This window comes from Pipistrellus hanaki (genome assembly GCF_964339955.1).
Source record: "Pipistrellus hanaki genome assembly, chromosome: Y".
NCBI classification, from domain to species: Eukaryota; Metazoa; Chordata; class Mammalia; order Chiroptera; family Vespertilionidae; genus Pipistrellus; species Pipistrellus hanaki.
The window spans coordinates 2,005-21,879 of NC_140525.1; the positions used below are offsets into that span (position 1 = coordinate 2,005).

General features: G+C 48.5%; 1 protein-coding gene across 1 annotated transcript; it reads right to left on the reverse strand.

Annotated features, from left to right (window-relative positions):
• Window positions 1-15,662: 15,662 nt before the first annotated feature.
• LOC311615862 (DNA polymerase epsilon subunit 3-like) lies at window positions 15,663-17,511 on the reverse strand. Its single transcript, XM_084871295.1, has one exon. The coding sequence runs from the start codon at window positions 17,463-17,465 to the stop codon at window positions 17,022-17,024; it is 444 nt and encodes a 147-aa protein (XP_084727421.1). The 5' UTR covers window positions 17,466-17,511; the 3' UTR covers window positions 15,663-17,021.
• Between the last annotated feature and the right edge of the window lie 2,364 nt (window positions 17,512-19,875).

A 19,875-nucleotide genomic window follows, 5' to 3' on the forward strand; every position in this document is an offset into this window, starting at 1 on the left:
GCCAAGCACATGGCAAAGGATGCTGATCGCAAATACAAGGAAGTAGCTCAGAAGCTGGCCATCCTGGAGGGCCAGCGGAAAACAGCAGAGGAGTGTGCCCAGGTGTCTGAACTTACATGTGCTCACCTAGAACAACAACTCAACAATGTCACCGACAACCTCAAATCGCTGAAGGCTGATTCTCAAAAGGATTCTCAAAAGGAAGAGAAATAGGAAGAAGAAATGAAACTTCAGTGTGACAAACTCAAATAGGCCAACACCCATGTGGAATTGGCAAAGACAACACTTGCAAAACTACAAAAACCGACTCACGAGATGCAAGAAAAACTCGTTCAGGACAAAGAAGACAATGTAGGCTTACATCACACATGTGAATCACACAATAAATCAACTTAACTATATAGAACCACAACACAACAATCTGCTTCCAACAGAACCTCCAGAAATCTGTTTCTTTCTCTTCTCTTGGAACAACTTTCTTTTCTTACTGCATCAAAAGAAATTAAGACTATGGGACCAAATACTTTGGATCGCAGAAGCTTGGAGCATCACTTAAATTGAATTCCTTCCCCTCTTCCACAAATGGCACCACATTTTTAGCTCTATTTTTGCCTAAAATCCCATGGATTCCTAACATAGTCAGGGTGTTTCCTACTAACATTAGTGTCTTAACCCTCAGGGCATATGCTTGTTGGGACATTAAACAACCCAACACTTCCAAAACACACACTCTAGTATCTACTCACCTCCCAATTGAAAAGCTTCAACAATACAACCACTGTGCCACCGTGGCACACACTAGAGGATGCCAGGGAATATCACATCACAATGGCTGGGAATTTGCCATCCAGAGAAAAAAAAAGTTGCGGAGAGCCTATTGTTGCGGAGAGCCTAAAGTTGCGGAGAGCCTAAGTCACAAACCATACATACATTCATCGTTCTGCCTCTTTGACACACTCTACTGGGCACAACATCCTTGGAGCAAACAGAATGACAATGCTTGTGAAATACAACATGGACTCTGATTTCAGGACATCCACTCAGCAGCAATTAAATTGGTCCTGTACACAAACCCATACCAAAACCATTCCTAGTCTTCAAGAATTAAACAACAACATTTTTCTTTTTTTTTCTCTCTAAAATATTTTATTCATTTTTTACAGAGAGGAAGGGAGAGAGATAGAGAGCTAGAAACATTGATGAGAGAGAAACATAAAACAGCTGCCTCTTGCACACCCCCTACCAGGGATGTGCCCACAACCAGCGTACATACCCCTGACCACAATCAAACTGGGACCTTTCAGTCCGCAGACCTACGCTCTACCACTGAGCCAAACCGGTTTCGGCCAACATTTTTCTAGTAAAAATGGGCCACAAGGGTCCTCTCTGGCCCAACACAGAATGAAATCGCCATAACTTTTCTCCTCTGCACTTTGGAAATGGTAAACTAAACGTCTACTTACTTAAGCCTTTCATTCCTGTGTCAGGAACAAGTTCATAACAGACCAGCAAACTCCTCATTCCACTGGATAGGCAGCATTTTTACAGACAGGGCTGGCTGCAGATTTGGGCTTTCTTATAATTTAGCTTTCTTGCTTAACATGTCACCTGAAACATTTCATATTTCCCAGCAGTGGACACAATAGTGCACACTTCTGCCTAAAAATTACCTGAATGAGAAATGGAAATCAAAACAACAATGCGGTACCATCTCACACCTGTCAAAATGGCCAACATCAACAAATCAACAAACAAGTGTTGGCTAGGTTGCAGAGAAAAAGAAACCCTCGTGCACTGCTGGTGGGAATGCAGACTGGTGCAACCACTCTGAAGAACAGTATGGAGCTTCCTCAAAAAACTGAAAATGGAGCTCACATTTGACCCAGTAATCCCTCTCCTAGGAATATAACCCAAGAAGCTAGAAACACCAATCAGAAAGGATATATGCACCCCTATGTTCATAGCAACACAATTTACAATAGATAGGATTTGGAAACAGCCTAGGTGCCCATCAGCAGATGACTGGATCCTAAAACTATGGTACATCTACACAATGGAATACTATGCTGCCATAAAAAAGAAAGAATTCTCATCATTTGCAGCAACCTGGATGGAATTAGAGAACATCATGCTGAGTGAAATAAGCCAGTAAATGAAAAAAAACCAAAAAAACAAAAAACACCTCATAACCTCACTCATTTATGGATGATAAAGAACATTATAAACTGAAGAACCAAAAGATAGATATAGAGACAGTAAAGCAACAAGCCAACTGTCAAATTACAGCCAGGAGGTTAGAAAGATCTGGGGGAGATAAGAGATCAATCAAAGGTCTTGTATACATGCATATAAGTACAACCAATGGACATAAGACTGGGGGGGGAGGGCATGTATGGGGGGGGGGCAATGGTATATGTACAAATATAATAATTTACTTAATAAAAATTAAAAAATAAAATAAAATAAAATATAATAAAAATCACCCTAATTCTTTTTTGACTCCTCTGACTCTCACTCTGATGAATTATGCATCACACTGCCCAGGAGATACACTGGCAAATTGTGCAATTCAATAAAACCCACACCTTTCATTTACATTCTTGCAACTTACCGTATGGAATAGGATCACTTTTTCGACATTTGGGTCAAATACATTTTTACATAAACTATAAAAAAATTGTTCCTTTACTGGAAATCACACAAGGGAACCTTCTGCATGCAGGACACACTCTATGCAATCAACCCACTTTCCTGTTTAGACCTCACAACATTCAGGACTCCAACAACCAGCTGCAATGCCCAGGCCCTGACTACAGACACAATGGAACATGGGACCATGCAGCTAAGGACATGGACACACAACTGCTGCTCCACATGCTGCTCTTCAGCTGCACCACGTGCTCCACAAATGTGCTCGGGACCACAGGAAACGCTTCCTAATCTACACCCCGCCTCTACAATCGGCAAAAATGCACAATGCTTCACCTTCACCTGGGACCTACTGTCCAGCTGGGACACTCCGAAAAACAATACTTTTACGTTCACAATTTAGGCAGGCTTTAGCAACATTCACTATAACTTTAATGCTGATCTGTTCATTACCATGCCAATGAATGCAAAAAAAAAAAAAAAATACCTCTTAGGGGTTTGGAATACATACATACGTTTTGGGAAATGGACAAGTAGGCTCAGACTGAGAAAAAGGGAAATACACTAAAACCATTAAACAATTTCTAAACACAAAACCACAAGCAATACAACATACACAGCTGGGTGTGCTCAACAGGATCCTCTTAGCAGCCTGAACACAGAAATATCACACATAGATGCTACAAACAAAAGCAAAGCCTCACCGCCATCACCTGTGCCCACACACCCAAATCCTCCAGGATGCTGTGGACCCTACCCTCCCGCCTCACACCTGGGGGACTGTGCTCACCTTCTGCATGTGCAGTTCACCTCACTCGTAGCTTCACACATGGCCGGCCTGCGCTCTGACCACTGAGGACACATGATAGGACTGTAGCAGCTCCTTTTCTCAGGGATGTGCTGCTTCACTCTTGTCACAACACCATTGATTAAAGAATGCAGTCTTTAGAATGGCCTCAGAAGAAACATTCACCATAAAAAATAAAAATCTTGCTGAGCTGAAACCTGTTTGGCTCAGTGGATAGAGTATCGCCCTGCGGACTGAAGGGTCTCGGGTTCAATTCACGGTCAAGGGCATGTACCTGGGTTGTGGCCACATCCCTCCTGGGGGTGTTCAGGAGGCAGGTGCTCCATGCTTCTCTCTCATCCACGTTTCTGCCTTTATAGCCCTCACCCTTCCTCTACGTAAAAAATAAATAAAATACATTGTAAAAAATAAAACAAATAAATATTTGCATTTTGAGCTCTTCATAAGCATTCTACTCATTTCTCTAGGAAGCCTCACCAAAGTGGCTCAGGGCTTCATCAACAACCTACAACCACAATGAATCTTGCTTCATTGCTTTGAAACAACAGCAAAAGGATCAAGGGTGGCATGCTCACCTGTTTCTCTGCATATGTGGACACAACTTTTAAAGTGACATACTGGGAACATTCACGAACCGAAATTCTCAATAACAATAAGGAACAAAACTTAGGCGTGGTGGCAGTGAAATACAAGATCTTTTGGGGGGGAGAAGAGGATGAGAATCACATGCCACACATTACCCACAACACCTTCACTGGGTACCAAGACACAGTGAGACTTTACAAGTTGACAAACATTTCCCAACTCAAGCATTCAAAGGGATCCACTTTTGAACAAGATCATTAAAGTACACTTACAAAGGAAACTTTGGACGACAAATCTCATTCACTCAAATAAAAAGGATCAATAATAACGTGTTTCCCCAAAAATAAGACATCCTTCGAAAATATAGACCTACTTACAGGTTTCCTTCTGAGTGAAATATAAGGCATCCTCCACCACCAGGTGAAACATGAGAGATTTGGTCCACTGATTCTGAGAAAAATGGAATCACAAGAAATTCACCAGGAAATTCAAAAATTGGATTGTTATGATGATGTTCCAGAAGATGATGACATGATTGTCATTGAATAAATGAGTAAATTCTTGATACGGTAGAATTCACAGAGTGTCTGGTTTGTGTGGACAACGACCGTACTGCCGTACCGTCTACAGGGAATCAATTTCCTTTATGTTCATTGAACCATACATGTGTACTGTATTCTTCTTCATGGAAAAATAAGACAACCTCTGAACATAAGACCTAGTGCATCTTTGGGAACAAAACTTAATATAAGACACTGTCTTATTTTTGGGGAAACAGGTTCAGACATCAAACACATCACTGGAACCTACAATTTAGTCCTCAAATAACAACTATAGACAATACATTGGGCATCACTTTCCAACCCACTGCTGTGCACATGCATGTCCAAAGACCTCTTGTGTCCTAACAAAGTCACCGTGAAGTAGGTGGTGTGTGTGAAAAGGAAATACAGGGTTCTACGGTCCTCAAACAATCACAACCTGCCTAGGAGAGGAGAGAGGAGACCACTGTGGTGCCAACAGGCTCACAGAACTCATTTCTCAGGACACTGAGGCATCCATTGCAGAGGAGGGCAGTTAGGGGTGAACAGGCCAGCAGAAGAGGACAGTTGGGAGACACCAAGACAATAAGGAAAGGCAGTTGGGGGGACCCAGGCCTGCAATGGAGGGAACTTGGATGGGGATCAGACCTGCAGGGAGGGTACTTGAGGGGGAACAGGCCTGCAGGGGAGGGCAGTTAGGGGCAATTAGGACAGAAAGAAGGGTAGTTACATGTCACCAGCCCAGCATAGGAGGGTAGTTGGGGAGGACCAGGCCTACAGGGGATGGCAGTTTGGATTGGGCCCAAACAGGCGGTCACACATCCTTCAAGGAGTCTCACATTGCAGAGGGTGCAGGCTGGCCTGAGGGACACCCCTCCCCGTGCACAAATTTTGTGCAACACAAGTACAGTATGTATTTATTTCTTTTAAAAATGCATTTCCACAAAAAACTTGATGGTGAATCTTTTTCTCATGGTAGTAACCATGATGACCCTGCATCTGGATGTACCATCAGCAAACACAGCCCACAGGGTGCTGGCAGCATCAGGAAAGACACCTGTCCACCAATGGCTGCCTTGTCATGGCGGCCTCCCCAGGACACACGCCTTCAAGAATGGCAACCTCTATGGGCCGGACTCACAGACGGAACGCACCCCTCCACCATGGAAGGGCACCACCCAAGCCTCCCTTTGCAGGGCTGGGCCTGGAAGGGGTGTCAAATCCACACCAGTGACTTCAGTCCACCCAGGGAAGAAAGGATTCCCTCCCTGGACACACTCCAGGTATGTAGGGTTTTTCTTTCTTTTGGCTTTTTGTTCATTGCTTTGTTTCTATTTTGGTATGATTATTCCTTCCTTCTCTAAGCTGCAATTTCAACAACATAGACACAAGCACAAAGTGTTACTCATGGAATGGCCACAATGATAACATGGGAACTAGGAACCAGAAACCTAGGAAACAGGAACCTGGGAACTGCTAACAGGGAAACAATGACCAACGAACTGGTAAATAATCATCTACTAACCTGGAAACTAATGACCTTTCATAAAGTTATCTAGTTGCCAGGAAACTACTGATCAGGAACACGTACCCTGGGAACCACCAACTAGTATCCTATTAACTTACAAAATAAATAACTAGAAACCTTAGTAAAAAGAAAATTGCACCAAGACTGCAGCAATAGTGGAGAATGGTGGAATCTCATAAAAACACTGCTTCTCCCATATACTGCTGCACCTTGCTGGACCAACATGCCTTAAGAAAGGTGACATCCAATGAAAGAGGGGTCTCTACAATGGCTGCCTGCATCCTACCCACTGCTGGAGCTCCAGTAGAATCTGTATACCTAGCTACATAGAAGAAGGTGGACTCCAAACCCTGGCTGCCTAAGAATAGGTGGCCTATACCTGCCAGCCTGCCAGGGGAAAGGCCCAGAGTCCCATACTTGAAACAACTTTTGTGTTTGTTTTTAGTACATAATTTATATCATAGAGTAAGGGAGAGGGTGAAAGACAGAAAAACCAATGATTACAGAAAACCATCAATTGACTGCCCCCTGCCTGTCCCATTCTGGGGATAGAACCCAAAGCCCGGGGATGTGCCTGGGCTGGGAATGGAGCCAAGCGACCTCCTGGTTCATAGGTCGAAGCTCAACCACTGAGCCACACCAGTCGGAGAGCATCGGTGGCTTTAATATCTCCTCTGCACTGAAAGCTTCAAACAACACAGACAAAAGGAATGTTTGCTTGAATGTTTGCTCTGGTGCCTACCAGAGTCTCTCGAATCCTCACTCCCCAGCCTGTGACCCTGCCGACACGGTTAGGCAGCCACAGGACAGGGTCTTGGGGGCAGCGGTGCTCTCTCGCCTACGCCTCCACCCTTCAGATGAATCTTTCTTTGACTTTTACCCCATTTGTAGTCGCCACTTTGTGGCCACTTTGATATTGCCACCTTCCTCCGTAGCTCAGGCCAATTGCTAAGGGCTCAGATTTGATCTCCATGCACGAGGCAGAGTTCCAGGAACCCAGATGAAATATCAGATTTGCCCCGGTAAAACAGACTGTTTTTGTTTTTCATCCATTTCATCCATTCTTCGGAGATTGTACCTGCAGGTATATAGGATATGTGCCTGTGGCAATTTGTGGCTGAGCTGTGAGTGCCCTGGGGGCCAAGCCAGCACTGTCAGGGGTCAGTCCGCGGGAACTGCTGCACCGTAGGGCACACCTGTTCGTGGGATCTCCCATGGGTCTGTGCACAGGAGCCACAGGAAGTTCACCTGACTGTGGGGGCCGCAGGAGACGCTGACCCTTGGGGTCATGTCTACAGAAGCCACAGTTGGTTTCAGCTTGGCCTCAAGGGCCTTCGACTCGACTGCCTGACTGTGCTCACCGGATTGGGCCTGTCCGCAGAAGCCTAAGGGGCTTCACCTGGAAGCAAGGGCCTCTGACCCGTGTGTCTGCCTGCTTGCTTCTGGGAGCACTGTCAGGCCCATCCATGGGGGCTGCCATGGGCCTGGCCACAGGAACTGCAGAAGCGCATGGGCTACGTGAGCCACTGACCCATTGGGTCTTCCTGCTTGCTTGTGGTTCCATGTCCAGGAACCGCAAGGATTCCACCAGGCCACAGGAACTTCCGATCTGTGAGTCTGCCTGGTCACTCTTGGGAGAGCCCATGGGCCTGTCTGCACCAGCCCCATAGCCTCCACCTGGCCGCCAGGGCCTCTGACTGTGTGCCTGCCCACTCGCTTGTGGGGGCACTCGTGGGCTCAGCCACAGGAGTAGACCAGGCTGTGGGGTACATCAACCTTGTATTTGCTGGCTCCTGGGAGCCAACTTGGGCCCATTGGCAGAAGCTGCAGGTGTTCCATTTAAACGTAGGCTCTGCCTGCTCTGGCTTCGGCCAAGGGAGCAGGGGGATCCATGGGGCTGCGGGAGCCATTACACATAGGTTCTGCCTGATGGTGGGAGGTGTTGTGTGCTCATCCATGGGAGTTTCAGGAGTTCTGTCTACAGGAGGCCTCTAAGGGCCCTCTAGTTTGTTCCATTCTTGCCCTGCGCATCAGAGCCGCAAGGGGCCTGCCGGAGCATTGTGTGCCATTATCGGTAGGGCCTGCCCACAGGTCTTGACCACCTGGAGAGCCCTTCTGCCCCATTCCCACAGTGGGTCTGTCCAAGGGAGCTGCTGTGCCCACAGTGTTCACATGCTTGTGGGTGCTGCTGTGGGCCCACCCGCGATCTGGCTTTAGGTGTGTTCTTAATATTCCATGTCTGGAGCACCAGGACAATAGCCTAAGGGGTGGAACCTGGCCCTGATACCCAAGGGGGAACTCCAGGGCACTTCCGTTGGTATCAAAGTTTCCTGGGTCAAGGATGAACTTTCCATGCTGCATTGGTTCACTGTAGATTGTCCCCACAGGGATGCAGAGGGCACTTTTTCCACACGAGTCTGGTCACAAAATGTGGGGCTAACTGGACCAATAAGGCCAGCACCTGACACTCCACACACCGGCGCTGACCAGTGCTCTGTGAATATCCGGTCTTAGGCATGCTGGCCTTTTAGGAGAATGAGACAATGCCTGGGTGTGCCTGGAGGGTCTGGAGGTTCGCCCACATAAGGCTGACTGTGTCAGTCATTGGTCTGGGCTTGACTCTCATTTAATCTTGAGGTGGGGCCAGCCCTGGGGCTACCAGTAGGTGCATGTGAGAAGCACCTCTGTGGTGCTTTTTACCTGAGCCCGTGGATCTGGACAGAAGAGATAAGGGAGCACTCCAGGGGCTGGCAGCGGATGATCCACAGTCATTCCATCTACACACTTCTACCTCCATGTGCCTCAGAGACTGCAGTCTGTTGGCAAATAGCAATGACACAGTGTGTCCACAGTGTCCAGGGGACTTGTTACAGACCCACTTTATTGTTAGGATGGTTTCAGTCAGTCATTCTGAGATCAGTACTTCACGATATTTCCACAATTCCTTATCCGGACTGCTATAGCAGTGCCCTTGGAAGAACCAGAAGGATGCTTGGTGCCCAGGTGTCGTGCTGCTATGGATATGGGCCTGGCATGGACATTGTAGGGAAAGCAGGTAGAGGGCAAGACAGGCTTGACCTCGATGCCATGGGAACCATTCATTGGATCAGGCTTTTCTGGGCCTTATTGCCAAGGTGGGGGCCAACCCACAGTATAATTTGAGCAGGTGTAGAAGGATGTCGTCCTCCAGGGGCTCCTTTGTAGAATTTCCCCCTGATTCTGAGATGGGCCGGAGACATAAGGGGTGGGGTGTGGATCCAGTGCCCAAGAGAGTTCCAGAGAACCTTGGCTGGGTCTCTGTGTTTGTGTACTTGGATGTTTTTTCCTTGGAGGGTAATGGGGTCTTTGCTTTAACCAATTCATGACCCAAGCGTGTGTGGTTGGCCAAGGAGGGAAACCAGCATACACGGTGCCCACAAGTGCTCCTTCTCACCAGAGACAAATAGGAAAGGGAAGGGGGAGAGAGTGTTAGCTCATAACCCAGGCAGGCCTGGTAGAGTCTTGTGGACACAGGGATGCCATGTGAAGTTCAGCCCTGCCACAAACTGCAGTGCCTGGAATCGGGCTTTTCCTCTGTGAGGGAGAAAGGGGCGAGCCCCCTACAGTGAATCGCAAATGAATTCATTGACTCTCTGGGTGCAGGGCTCAGGCTTTAACTGATCCAGTACTCTGCACCATGGGTGTCTTCAACCTCTTCCTCGGGCTTCCACCCACTCTCGTGTGGGGGAAGTGTGTGATACTCACGCACCAGCTTCTCTGCTTGCCTCCTGGAAGGCTCCCTGCACAGAAGGGGCAGACACCTTTGTTGTGCAGTTGACAATGTCCTTCTCTGGGTTGCAGGCCATGTAAGACATGCCCTGAGGTTTGACAAGTTTGGGCAAGGTCTGGGCACCGAGAGGCCAGTTGGTGCTCCCTTGCCACCCCCATGGATTGGAGGAATGGGGCTGCAGCTTGCACTCAAATGTTAGGCCAGGTGCTTCTGGTGGTCATTTTGTTTCCTCCCTGTGGAGGTAAATGTGGTGGCACAGCATAAATAGGAAAAGAGAGGGTTCCTGCAGAGGCCTGTGGCTCCATAAGGCTTAAAGTTCACCAGGTATTACCAGTAGTTTACAGGGTGTCTGTCACCACAACTACTGGCTCAGAGTGTGGCCCCCTGTACTGACAGGCCATCACCCACTGGTGCCCACAGATGCCCAAGCTCCCAAGGGAACTGGAACAAGTCTCCATGCCAGGAAGGAGGCCCACTCAACAGAGGAGGGTGAGTGTGGAGAGGCAATTTGGGAGTTGAGAGGGGCTTGGTGTCCACATATAATCTGAGAAACAGACTCCATGGAAAGGTGTTTTTCTCAACTTCCCTGGGGCTTCTTTGTTGAGTGGAGGAGACTTAAAGTCCCTGGTGAAGCTTATAGAAGGGGACTCAGTAGTAGAATTTTTCCAAGTCCTCATATGCAGACATAGGAGGACCCCTGCCCATGCTGGTAGTCAAAAAGGGTCCCTGGTTGGGGTGTCAGCTCCCCAGAGGTGATTGGCTGGCACAGGTGGTGAAGGAACTCCATGGAGTAGGACCACCACACATCCCACTGTGAAGGCTGCCTCCATGGAAATCTTAGTTTCCATCCCAGACTCAAATGGAACTTCCCTGGGGCCTGGCCCAGCTCTGTTTCACTCACTCCATGCCCTCGGGGGTTGACCAGATGGCCCTGTGAGCTGCCTGGTGGTAGAAAAGGGGTGATGGGGGAGACTGGTGACCGGTTTACCCCTCTAGGTTGCCCGTGTGACCTGTGGCAAGGCCAGCCAACAGGCACAGTCATTTTCTTCATCTGAAATGGGCATTTTGTACCACCAGGTTAGGTTAGTAGTGACCCTGTGCTGGGTGGCTGACCAGCTTGGTTCTGTGAGTGGACCACTAGGCCTCTGGGTTTGACTATGGCCTGTTGCCAAGCTCTGCCTGCCTATGGGGGATGCACGAATGGGTCTGCAGGAGGTGGTCTTAGCCCTCGGCCAGGGTGCTGTGTCCGGGCTCCAGTGCCCAAAGGTGGTGAGTGTAGTTCTCACCCAGGGCTCCACAATGCCCTTAGGTGCTCTGGAATGGGCCTTGGTGACCTCACCTTTCACAGGCCCCCAGCTGTTGACTCAGCTGAGGGAGCATTTCCCTTTTCTTCCTGGGCCCTGCTAGAAGCTTCCCTGCTGCTGCTTTGTGGCTGTTGAACTGGAACCTAACAAATGTGGTGGATGTTCTTGCTGAAAAGGGGTGTGTTGTGCCTATTTCAGCTTGATACTCCCTGCCTGGGAGTGGTGTGTGGAGGACCCGGATGTGGACATTGCTCTCTCTACTTATCTTCATGGTGTTGGCGTTCAAAACCCAAATCCTTGGGACATTGGCTCCTGAGTTGTGTCTCCCTGTGGTGTGGGAGCTTGTACAGCAGAGCTTGGGCCCCACAGGGCCTGCGGTGATGCCCATGGGTGTAGAGTTGTCACTCGTGTTCTCCATGTTGAACCTCCTGAAAGCTATTACTGTGGTCCCTGGTGAACTAGCCATGTAGTGAGCTAGGTGCGCTAGGCCCCTAGGGAAAGTGGTGGCTGAGCGAGTTGCCCACAAAGCCCACATCTTGAAAGAGCCTGTGGTGACTCAGCTGACCTGTCTTTGTGCTAAGGCAGGGAAGGGTGAGTGTGGTTCTGACCTGTGGTCTCAGGGCCCTGGAAACTTGGCGTGGTCCTGGTGGGGCCTCACCCGCCAAAGCCTCTCCCTGGGCTTGTTGATGCAGAACTGAGGGAGCCTGTGCCCAATGCTGGCTCCCTGAGCTTCCCAGACTGGTTCTAGTGATGCTGGAGCTGGGACCAGTGTATGGTGGCTGCTCTTGCTGACTAGGGGGTGCTCTTTGCCCATTTTGCCCTGATGCTCTGTGGATGGCAGGGCTGTTGCCTATTGTGCTCTGGCCCCTGCTATAATGGGTGTGTTGCTTGCACTTTAGCCAAATTCTCCCCATCCTGTGTTGGGAGCTTGTATGGTGAAGCTGAGGCCTGCTAAGCCTTCTGCAATGCCGCTGTGTGCTCTGCATTGTCCTCTCAGGTTTCCTGTTCTGTTTGACCCTCCTTTGGAGCTATATTGCTACAGCTGACTCTACATGCAGGCACCAAAGGGGTGGACGACTGATGGTATGTAGGGTCCTTGCTTTTTGTAAGCTGGGCTGGGTTGGTGGCACCCTCCAGCCAATGGTGGGGAGAAACCCATCGGGCTGCATGCTTGTCTCTACTCAATTGGCAAGGGGGCCCAGCTCTTTGTTCCCCCTGCAAATAAGGCTGCCTTTATGTTGTGTGAAGTTGCAGGATGGCAGCAGATAAGCCTGCCTGGGGAGCCTTCCTCAGTACAGTGGCCAAGTTGGTGAGCTGAAATGAGAGGCTTTAGGAGTCCAGGGCCCCCATGATGAAGGTGCCATTGAGCTAGCTGCCTGCCCTCAGGTTAGTGTGTGTGTAGTGGACAGTGCATGCTTTCTGTGGAGGCTGCTGTGCTGCAGGTCATTTTTGGAAAGTGTGCAAGGGCTGTCCCTCAGGCCCCGTTTTCTTCTCTGACTGATAATCACCCCTGAGGGTTAGACAGATCTGTGTGCAGAGACCCTTGTCTTGGACTCGATGGGATGGCCCACCACAGCAACCTCTGATGGCTGAGGTGGTCATTCATGAATAGTGTCCTATGTCCCAGGGCTGTCACGTGGTACTGTCTGGCTGTGGGGGCCTTTGCTGTCTTTGGTGCCTCTTGGGGGCTGGGCCTTCTCCAGGGGGCATGTACCCTGATCCCTCCCTGCTGTCAGTCTGCAGCATATAGACTGCCTCAATAATGGCAGCCTCTCGCAAGTACTGTGCTTCTCACATACTCAGAATCTTGCTGTACGCACTGGCTACCTCAATAATGGCGGCAGGCTGGGTACCACATCAGCAACCTGATAAAGCTCCATAAAACTGATTGCATTGAGGCTTTTGGCCTCCAAACTCCTGGGAGCCTCAGTAGAGAAGGCTCTGCCTGCAAGGGGGAAGGCCCAGTACCCTGTACTGGCTGCCATGGTAGTAGGGGCCTCTGCTGTACAGAGGGTCTCAGCAATGTTGGCCTGCAGCAAATGGCCTGACTCAATAATGTCAGCCTTTCGTGAGGATTGTGCTTCGCTTGGTACTCATTACCTCGTTGTTTAGACTGGCTGCTTCTACAATTGCAGCAGGCTGGGTACCACAGCAGCAACCCAATAAAACTCCATGAAACTGGCTGCTTTGAGGCTTCCAAACTCCTGGCAGCCTCAGTAGAGGCTGCCTGCACCTGTCTGCCAGCCAGGGAAAAGGCCTGGTGCCCTGTACTGGCTGCCTTGGTAGCAGGGGCCTCTACTGTATGGAAGATATCAGTAATGTCAGCCTGCAGCATATAAACTGCCTCAATAATTGTGGCTTCTTATGAGGACACTTGGTCTTGTGGTACTCAGAGCTTGGTTGTACTGTCTGGATGCCTCAATAATGGTGGCCTGCACTGTTCCACTGCTTGAGTTTTAGTGGGTTCCATATAATTGGTTGCCTTGAGGATGGTGGCCTCCAACGTACTGGCTGGGTAAAGGAAAACTGTCCACTACTGGCTGCCTTGTTCACTGTGGCCTTGCTGTTAGTGACAGCCTCAATAATGGCAGCCTCTAGGGTACTGACTGACAGAGTGAATGCACAGGTTCACAATGTTATTGCAGCAGCCAAGGCCTCTCTTTGCAGGGCTGGGCAGGAAGAATTACAAAATCTCATCCATCCAGGGAAGGAATGATTTCCACCCTGGACTGACTTGATGATTTTGAGGGTTTTTCTTTGTATTGGGTTTTTGTTGTGTTTTCCCCCCCTCCTGTTTTGGGGTAGAATTATTTGTTATGTTCACAGGGCATTAGCTGGAATTTTAACACCACGGACAGAAGCACACAGTGTTATTTCTTGCATGGCCATAAGAGTAAACTGGTAACTAGTAACTATAACCACTGCTCATAACCAGGCAACTAGTAATATGGCAAATAGTAACCTGGCCACCAAGTTACCTGATAACCAGTTTCCTAGTAACCAGGCAATCAGTTACCTGGTTACCAGTATACTAGTAACTTGTAATCTTATGACTAGTAACCTTAGTAAAGGAGACCTGTCAGGTCTTGCATGCCGTATTAGTGGATTATGATGGCCTCTTGCAAGGACACTGATTCTCAATACTCCAGTACCTCGCTGTATGGACTGCCTGCCTCCATAATGGTGGCCTCCATGGTACCCGCGGCTGTAATCGTAGCAGAATCCATGTTACTGGCTGCCTCAAGGACGGTGGCCTCCAATGTAATGGCTGCCTTAGGAAAGGCCACCTACCCTGTACTGGCTGCCTGATCAGTGGAGGCCTCTGATGAATGGATGGCCTCAATAATGGCAACCTCTCAGCAGGACGCTGCACCTCTACTCCATACTCCATATCCAGCACCTCTCTGTAAGGACTGCTGCCTCGATAATGGTGGCTTCTAGATTTCCAAGAGGTTCATGGTGTCAGTGCAGCAGCCGAGGCCTCCCTTTGCAGGGCTGGAGTGGGAAGAGGTGAAGAACACACAACTTTGACTTCGGTCCTTCCAGGGATGGAATGATTGCTGCCCTGGCCAGCTTCGCTGATCTTGTGACCATGTTTTTCCAGGTAGAATTTTTGGTCAGGTGTAGCTGGGATTTGAGCACCAGAGACAGAGGCACAATATGCTATTTCTTGAATGGCCACAGGCAGCAGAGGATAGTTTTTGGCCTGACAGCTTCCTTTGGAGGTCCAGTGTGATAGTATATAGTTCCATAGACAGACATGAACAGTATTAACAGTAACTTACTTGAAAGAAAATGAAAGCGTTTATCCTATAAAACCAGTGTATAACTGCTCTATAATTACATTATGATAAATCACAAAATAAGTAGTCCTTACTCAGCACATTTCTACAGGATTATTTTATCTTTCATTCTGAAAGAGGCAGCCATAGGTATCAAGCAAAAGCCCAAGAGTTACATGAACATGGTTCAAAATGACTGTGCTGCAACTACACTATTTCACTTGAATATTTTAATCAGAACAAACTTGTTTACAAATAATTTACTAAGATTAAAAAAAGTACTCAGTAATAATAATTTTAATATCACAGAAGAAACTTAAAAAAATATGGAGCAATATTGGACTTGACTAGGATGCTGGAAAGAGCGACTCATTTGGATGCTTCTCAAATACAGAATAATTCACATTTTGCAACACAAATTCACCTTTCACCCTTCAAATTTATCTTCAGCAAAGCAAAGTCATCTTTTTCAAAGCAAATTCTCTTTTCAATTACAATTTACTTTTTCCACTTCTGACCCTGAACCTGACCCCTCACCCTGAAACCCTAATATCAACCCCAGCCCTAGCTCCATTCCCAGGCTTGGCCTCTGACCCTTGACTGCTCTCAAATGTATATATATATTTTAACAAGAGTGTTCTTTATTTGTACAAAGCATTATAATCTTCTCAACATTCTTTACTCATTTATCAACAAAATTTTCACTCTTTTAATTTAACAAATTAACAGTGTCAAACTACACTTCACTACCTGTCAGCTGCCTTAGAGACAAGCAAAAAAGTGCTTGGAGCACTAAATGAAAAGAGAAAAAAACTCCCCAATCCTAAGAAAGGTCAACAGAGGTACTTTAGAAGCAGTTAAAAGGCTGGAGGGGTATGGGGAGGAAGGAGAGGCTGAGACAGGTTGGGAGAGGATTAGATTCCTGAGCACCATCAGATTTCCTTTAAATTTCAGAGGTTTTCAAAACAATTTTAAAAAGACATGAGATTAAAAAATAAAAGAAAACACACACACAAAAATAAAGACAAAAGAAAAGAGAGAAATAAAAGATATGAGATTAGGTTATCAAATTTCTGGACTGGCAGAGGGAGAGGAGGGAGAAAATGGGGATGGGGAGCAGAGGAGAGGCAGGAAGCGAGATGCGCAGGAGAAAGTTGTGCCTAGAAGGAATACAGTTTGGAACTTACAGTGAATTGGAAGAACGAAAAGCCATAGTCACAAGTCTGGGAGATGGACTACAAGAAGAGAAAGCTGGGATTTTATATCTCCCAGGAGGTGACAACAGATTCTAAAGTTGTGCAATGGCAGACAGTGAGGTGCATCGAAGACTAAACCATCTGTTTGGTAAGAGCGAGACATTGGCAAAGTTGCTTGACTAAGTCCCCTCTATATGGAGGACTTAAGAAGCCTGTGTGCAGAGTGCAGCCACCTAATAGGTCAAATGCCGACAGGCAATACATTGCGGGGGGGGGGGGGCACGCCAAGTGGGTTGGTAGAAACCAAAATAAATGTTACTGTCAAGTGAAGGGACCACAGATTTCATTGTTCTTCCACAGCCTTTTGGCCGTTTCCTAAAACTAAACCACCGTGATCACTGTAATGAGCCAGTATTGCCAAACACTATACAAACAGGCTGACCATGATCTAAGCCACAATTTTTCCTGAGCCCTGGCTGCCTCCTGTGATCTGGAACCCAGCTGGCATGAAGTTACTATTTTTTTAGTGAGGGGTGGGAGGGAACTGGGAATCAAAAACTGTCTAATCATATACACAAGTAAATGAGATCATATCGGCTGATTAAATGATCAGTTCAGAATCCCTCTTGCCAAAAAAAAAAAGTCATAGCCTTCAGACTGATTAAGCAAAACAGGACTCTGCTGCTCAGATGCTCTGAGTCTGGGAAGAGCTGGTTTTGCTACTTCTAGCCAGATTTCAGTTTTGATCTTCTCGGCTCTTTTGCCTAAGGCTGCTCTGCCCAGTAGGAAAAGGCATCACAAAAACCTAGACTGCATTTTGGAGCTGTACCTTCCACGGTGCCAGGCTCCTCACCCCATTCAGTTGTCCACTTCCTCCTCTTCATTCTGTTCTTCTTCTTCCAGCCTCTCCTCATCTTCATCAATTTCCTCATCTCTACTCTTGTCTTGCTCTTCTGAATCTGTTTTTCTGTCTTTGTCCTTCTTCTTCTGCTCCGAGGCTTCCTTTTTGCCTTTCTGCTCCCTCCGATAAGCTTCCAGAGCTTCCTTTAACGAGGTAATGAAGAGCTGGAACTCCATTTCCTCCATGGCCGAGAGCACATCACTGGCATTCAGTGTCTTGCGTTTCCCTTTCATCGCGAAGTTGTTGGCACAGGATGTGGTGTACAGCACAAAGACGCTGGCGGCGCGGGAGATGGCGCTCCGGGCCTCCTTGGAGATGTTGACACCGTCCGGGAGCGCCTCCTTGATGATCCTGGTAATAACGGCATTGGGCAGGTTCAGGTCCTCGGGCCTCTCCGCCATTGCCGCCACCGGGGCAGGACCTGCGCCTCAGGCCTCCTCTTCAGGCAGCTTCCTCAAATGTATATTTTTAAAAGTGAGTAGACAGAGCCTGAGGGAAAGAGAATGGGGCACAGATGGTCAGGTGGATCTTGCCAAGTGACAGGCCTGGTTGCATGCCCTGCAGTGGCGGATGGCAGAGCACTGCTCCCCAGGGAGCATGGGTGGCCCTGGTCCCTGCACACCCTCTGACAACAGGCTTTCAGGGTCTCCAGCCCACCAGCCGCCATCGTTAGGTCCCTCAAGATGTCAAGGGCATATCAACTTCATGTTCCACCAGAACCTGCAGGACCTGATGCATTTCATCCACAACCATGGGGAGGACAAGCCACAATGACACTGGAGCCTCCCCAAACACGTGTCTTTCCTTTGGCCTCCATCGTCCACAGCCAGCAGCACAGCCTCATCTATCTGTCTGATTCTGACCCAACCTTCCCCCTTATAAGAAACTCTGTAATCACCTGTGGGGTATCCAGGGTGGTCCCCATCTCAGGAGATAGAAAAGGCTTGCATGTTCTCCCTGGAGCTTCTGGAAGGACCTGTCTTGTGACAGTAGCTGCAGGACCCTTTGAGTCTCACCTCCTTTCCCCAATCAGCTCCAAAAAGCCACTGCTCCTTTAGTCTAAGCCCTTGAAGTGTTGCAGTCACACATGCTGCTCCAGGACACAGCCCCTCAAACCTCTGAAATGCATTAGCCTCCAGCTGCTCTTCTGCCACTATCTTGCTCACTACCTTGAACAACACTAGCCCTCGGTTGTCCTCACTGGGTTTGGAAAAGTCCATTACACCATTTAAGAAATAAAGCATAGAGATGTAACTGTAGCACAGGCATCAGAGACAGATGTGAGATAGATTTATGGGGAATCACTTTGTGAGGGATGTAAATGTTCAATCACTTTATTGTACACTGGAAAGTAATGTATCACTGTATGCCAATTAGACGTAAAAATAAATTCAGAATAATAACAAGGAAAGTGCATGCAATTCATAGCTGGTGTTGCTAACTGGTTAGACCATTTGCTTGCCAAACATACACTCACCACTCTTGTTAACAACGGCACCATGAACATATTAGGCAGGGTAGGTGGGAGGGTCACCATAAAGGGAACCTCAGTGCAGCGGTCTACGGGGCCTTCTTCTGTGGAGCTGGGGTGGGAAGAGGTAAAGAACACAGACCCATGAATAGAGAATGATTGCTGCCCTGGACAGCTTCGAGGATTTTGTGGGGGTGTTTTTTTCTGGATAGAAATTTTGGTCATGTTCACGGGCTTTACATGGAACTACAGCACCATGGACAGAAGCACAGGGTGTTATTCTTTGAATGGCCACAGGAAAGCAGCAGAGAATTATTTTTGCGCAGGAATCCCGTAGGGTTAACATAATACACTAGAAGCCCAGTAAACGAAATTTGTGCAGAGGGTGGGGGTGGGGGTTCTTCAGCCTGGTCTTGGTCTGCAAAGATGCCAGCATCACTCATCCCAGCCTTTAGCCAGAGGTTACTCCCCTCCTTCCGCACAGCCTCTGGGAAGATGCTTGTCCTGGGGCCTCCTCAGGGCCTGAGCCTATGACACCCTGCAGCTTGGGTACTCAGGTGCTTGGGCTTTCAGGCCTGGCTTCCTTGCCTGGCTGCACATCAGTTGCCATGGGAGCCTTGCTTCAGGAGTTGCCCCCTTGGACCATACTACTTGTGAATGTGTGAGGGCAGGGGGTGGCTTCAGCAGACATTTGATGTCTGTAGCATGCCTGCCAAACAACCCCCCCCCCCCCACACACACACAATGCTGCAGCACCAAAATGGTCCTGTCTGGATTGCTGGCAGGGAGCTTCCAGTGTGAGACTGGGGCTGCTGGGCTGTTACTGGGGGCTGCAGGTGAAGGACCCTGGCACCTATAAGGCTCTGTCAGCATCAGTAACTGTAAAGATCCATTTTTCTGGTTCTTCCCCTGCCACGGGGACCCTTTGCTTGGGGCCCCACTGGCCGATTCCCTTCTGCCTAAAGGCAGGCCAGGGCACCGAGTTTAAGTGCTGGGACTCTGGGCTCAAGACCCCACAGGCTCCTTCCCTCCCGCCGCATGGCTGGCTGGGGCGCTGACTCTGGGTGCGTGAACTCTGGGCTTGCAACCCCATATGCCTCTTCCTTCCCACAGCATGGCAGGTCGGGCCATGGACTCTGGACTTGCAACCATGGAGGTCCCTTCTTTCCTACAGGGTTGGATGCTGAGCTTGTGCCACCACTGATGATATGAGCTCAGTGTCCTACTCCCAGTCCTCTGGCCCCCTCCCTCCACAGCCAAGGAGCAGATACAGGTCTTCCATTGCCTGGGCGATGCCACCAGCATCTGCTATGGACATTTTTGTCATAGAGTGATCATTA

What these genes read in the sequence shown, in the direction of transcription:
- LOC311615862 (XM_084871295.1), bottom strand. Translation starts at nt 17,465, where the DNA reads ATGGCGGAGAGGCCCGAGGACCTGAACCTGCCCAATGCCGTTATTACC.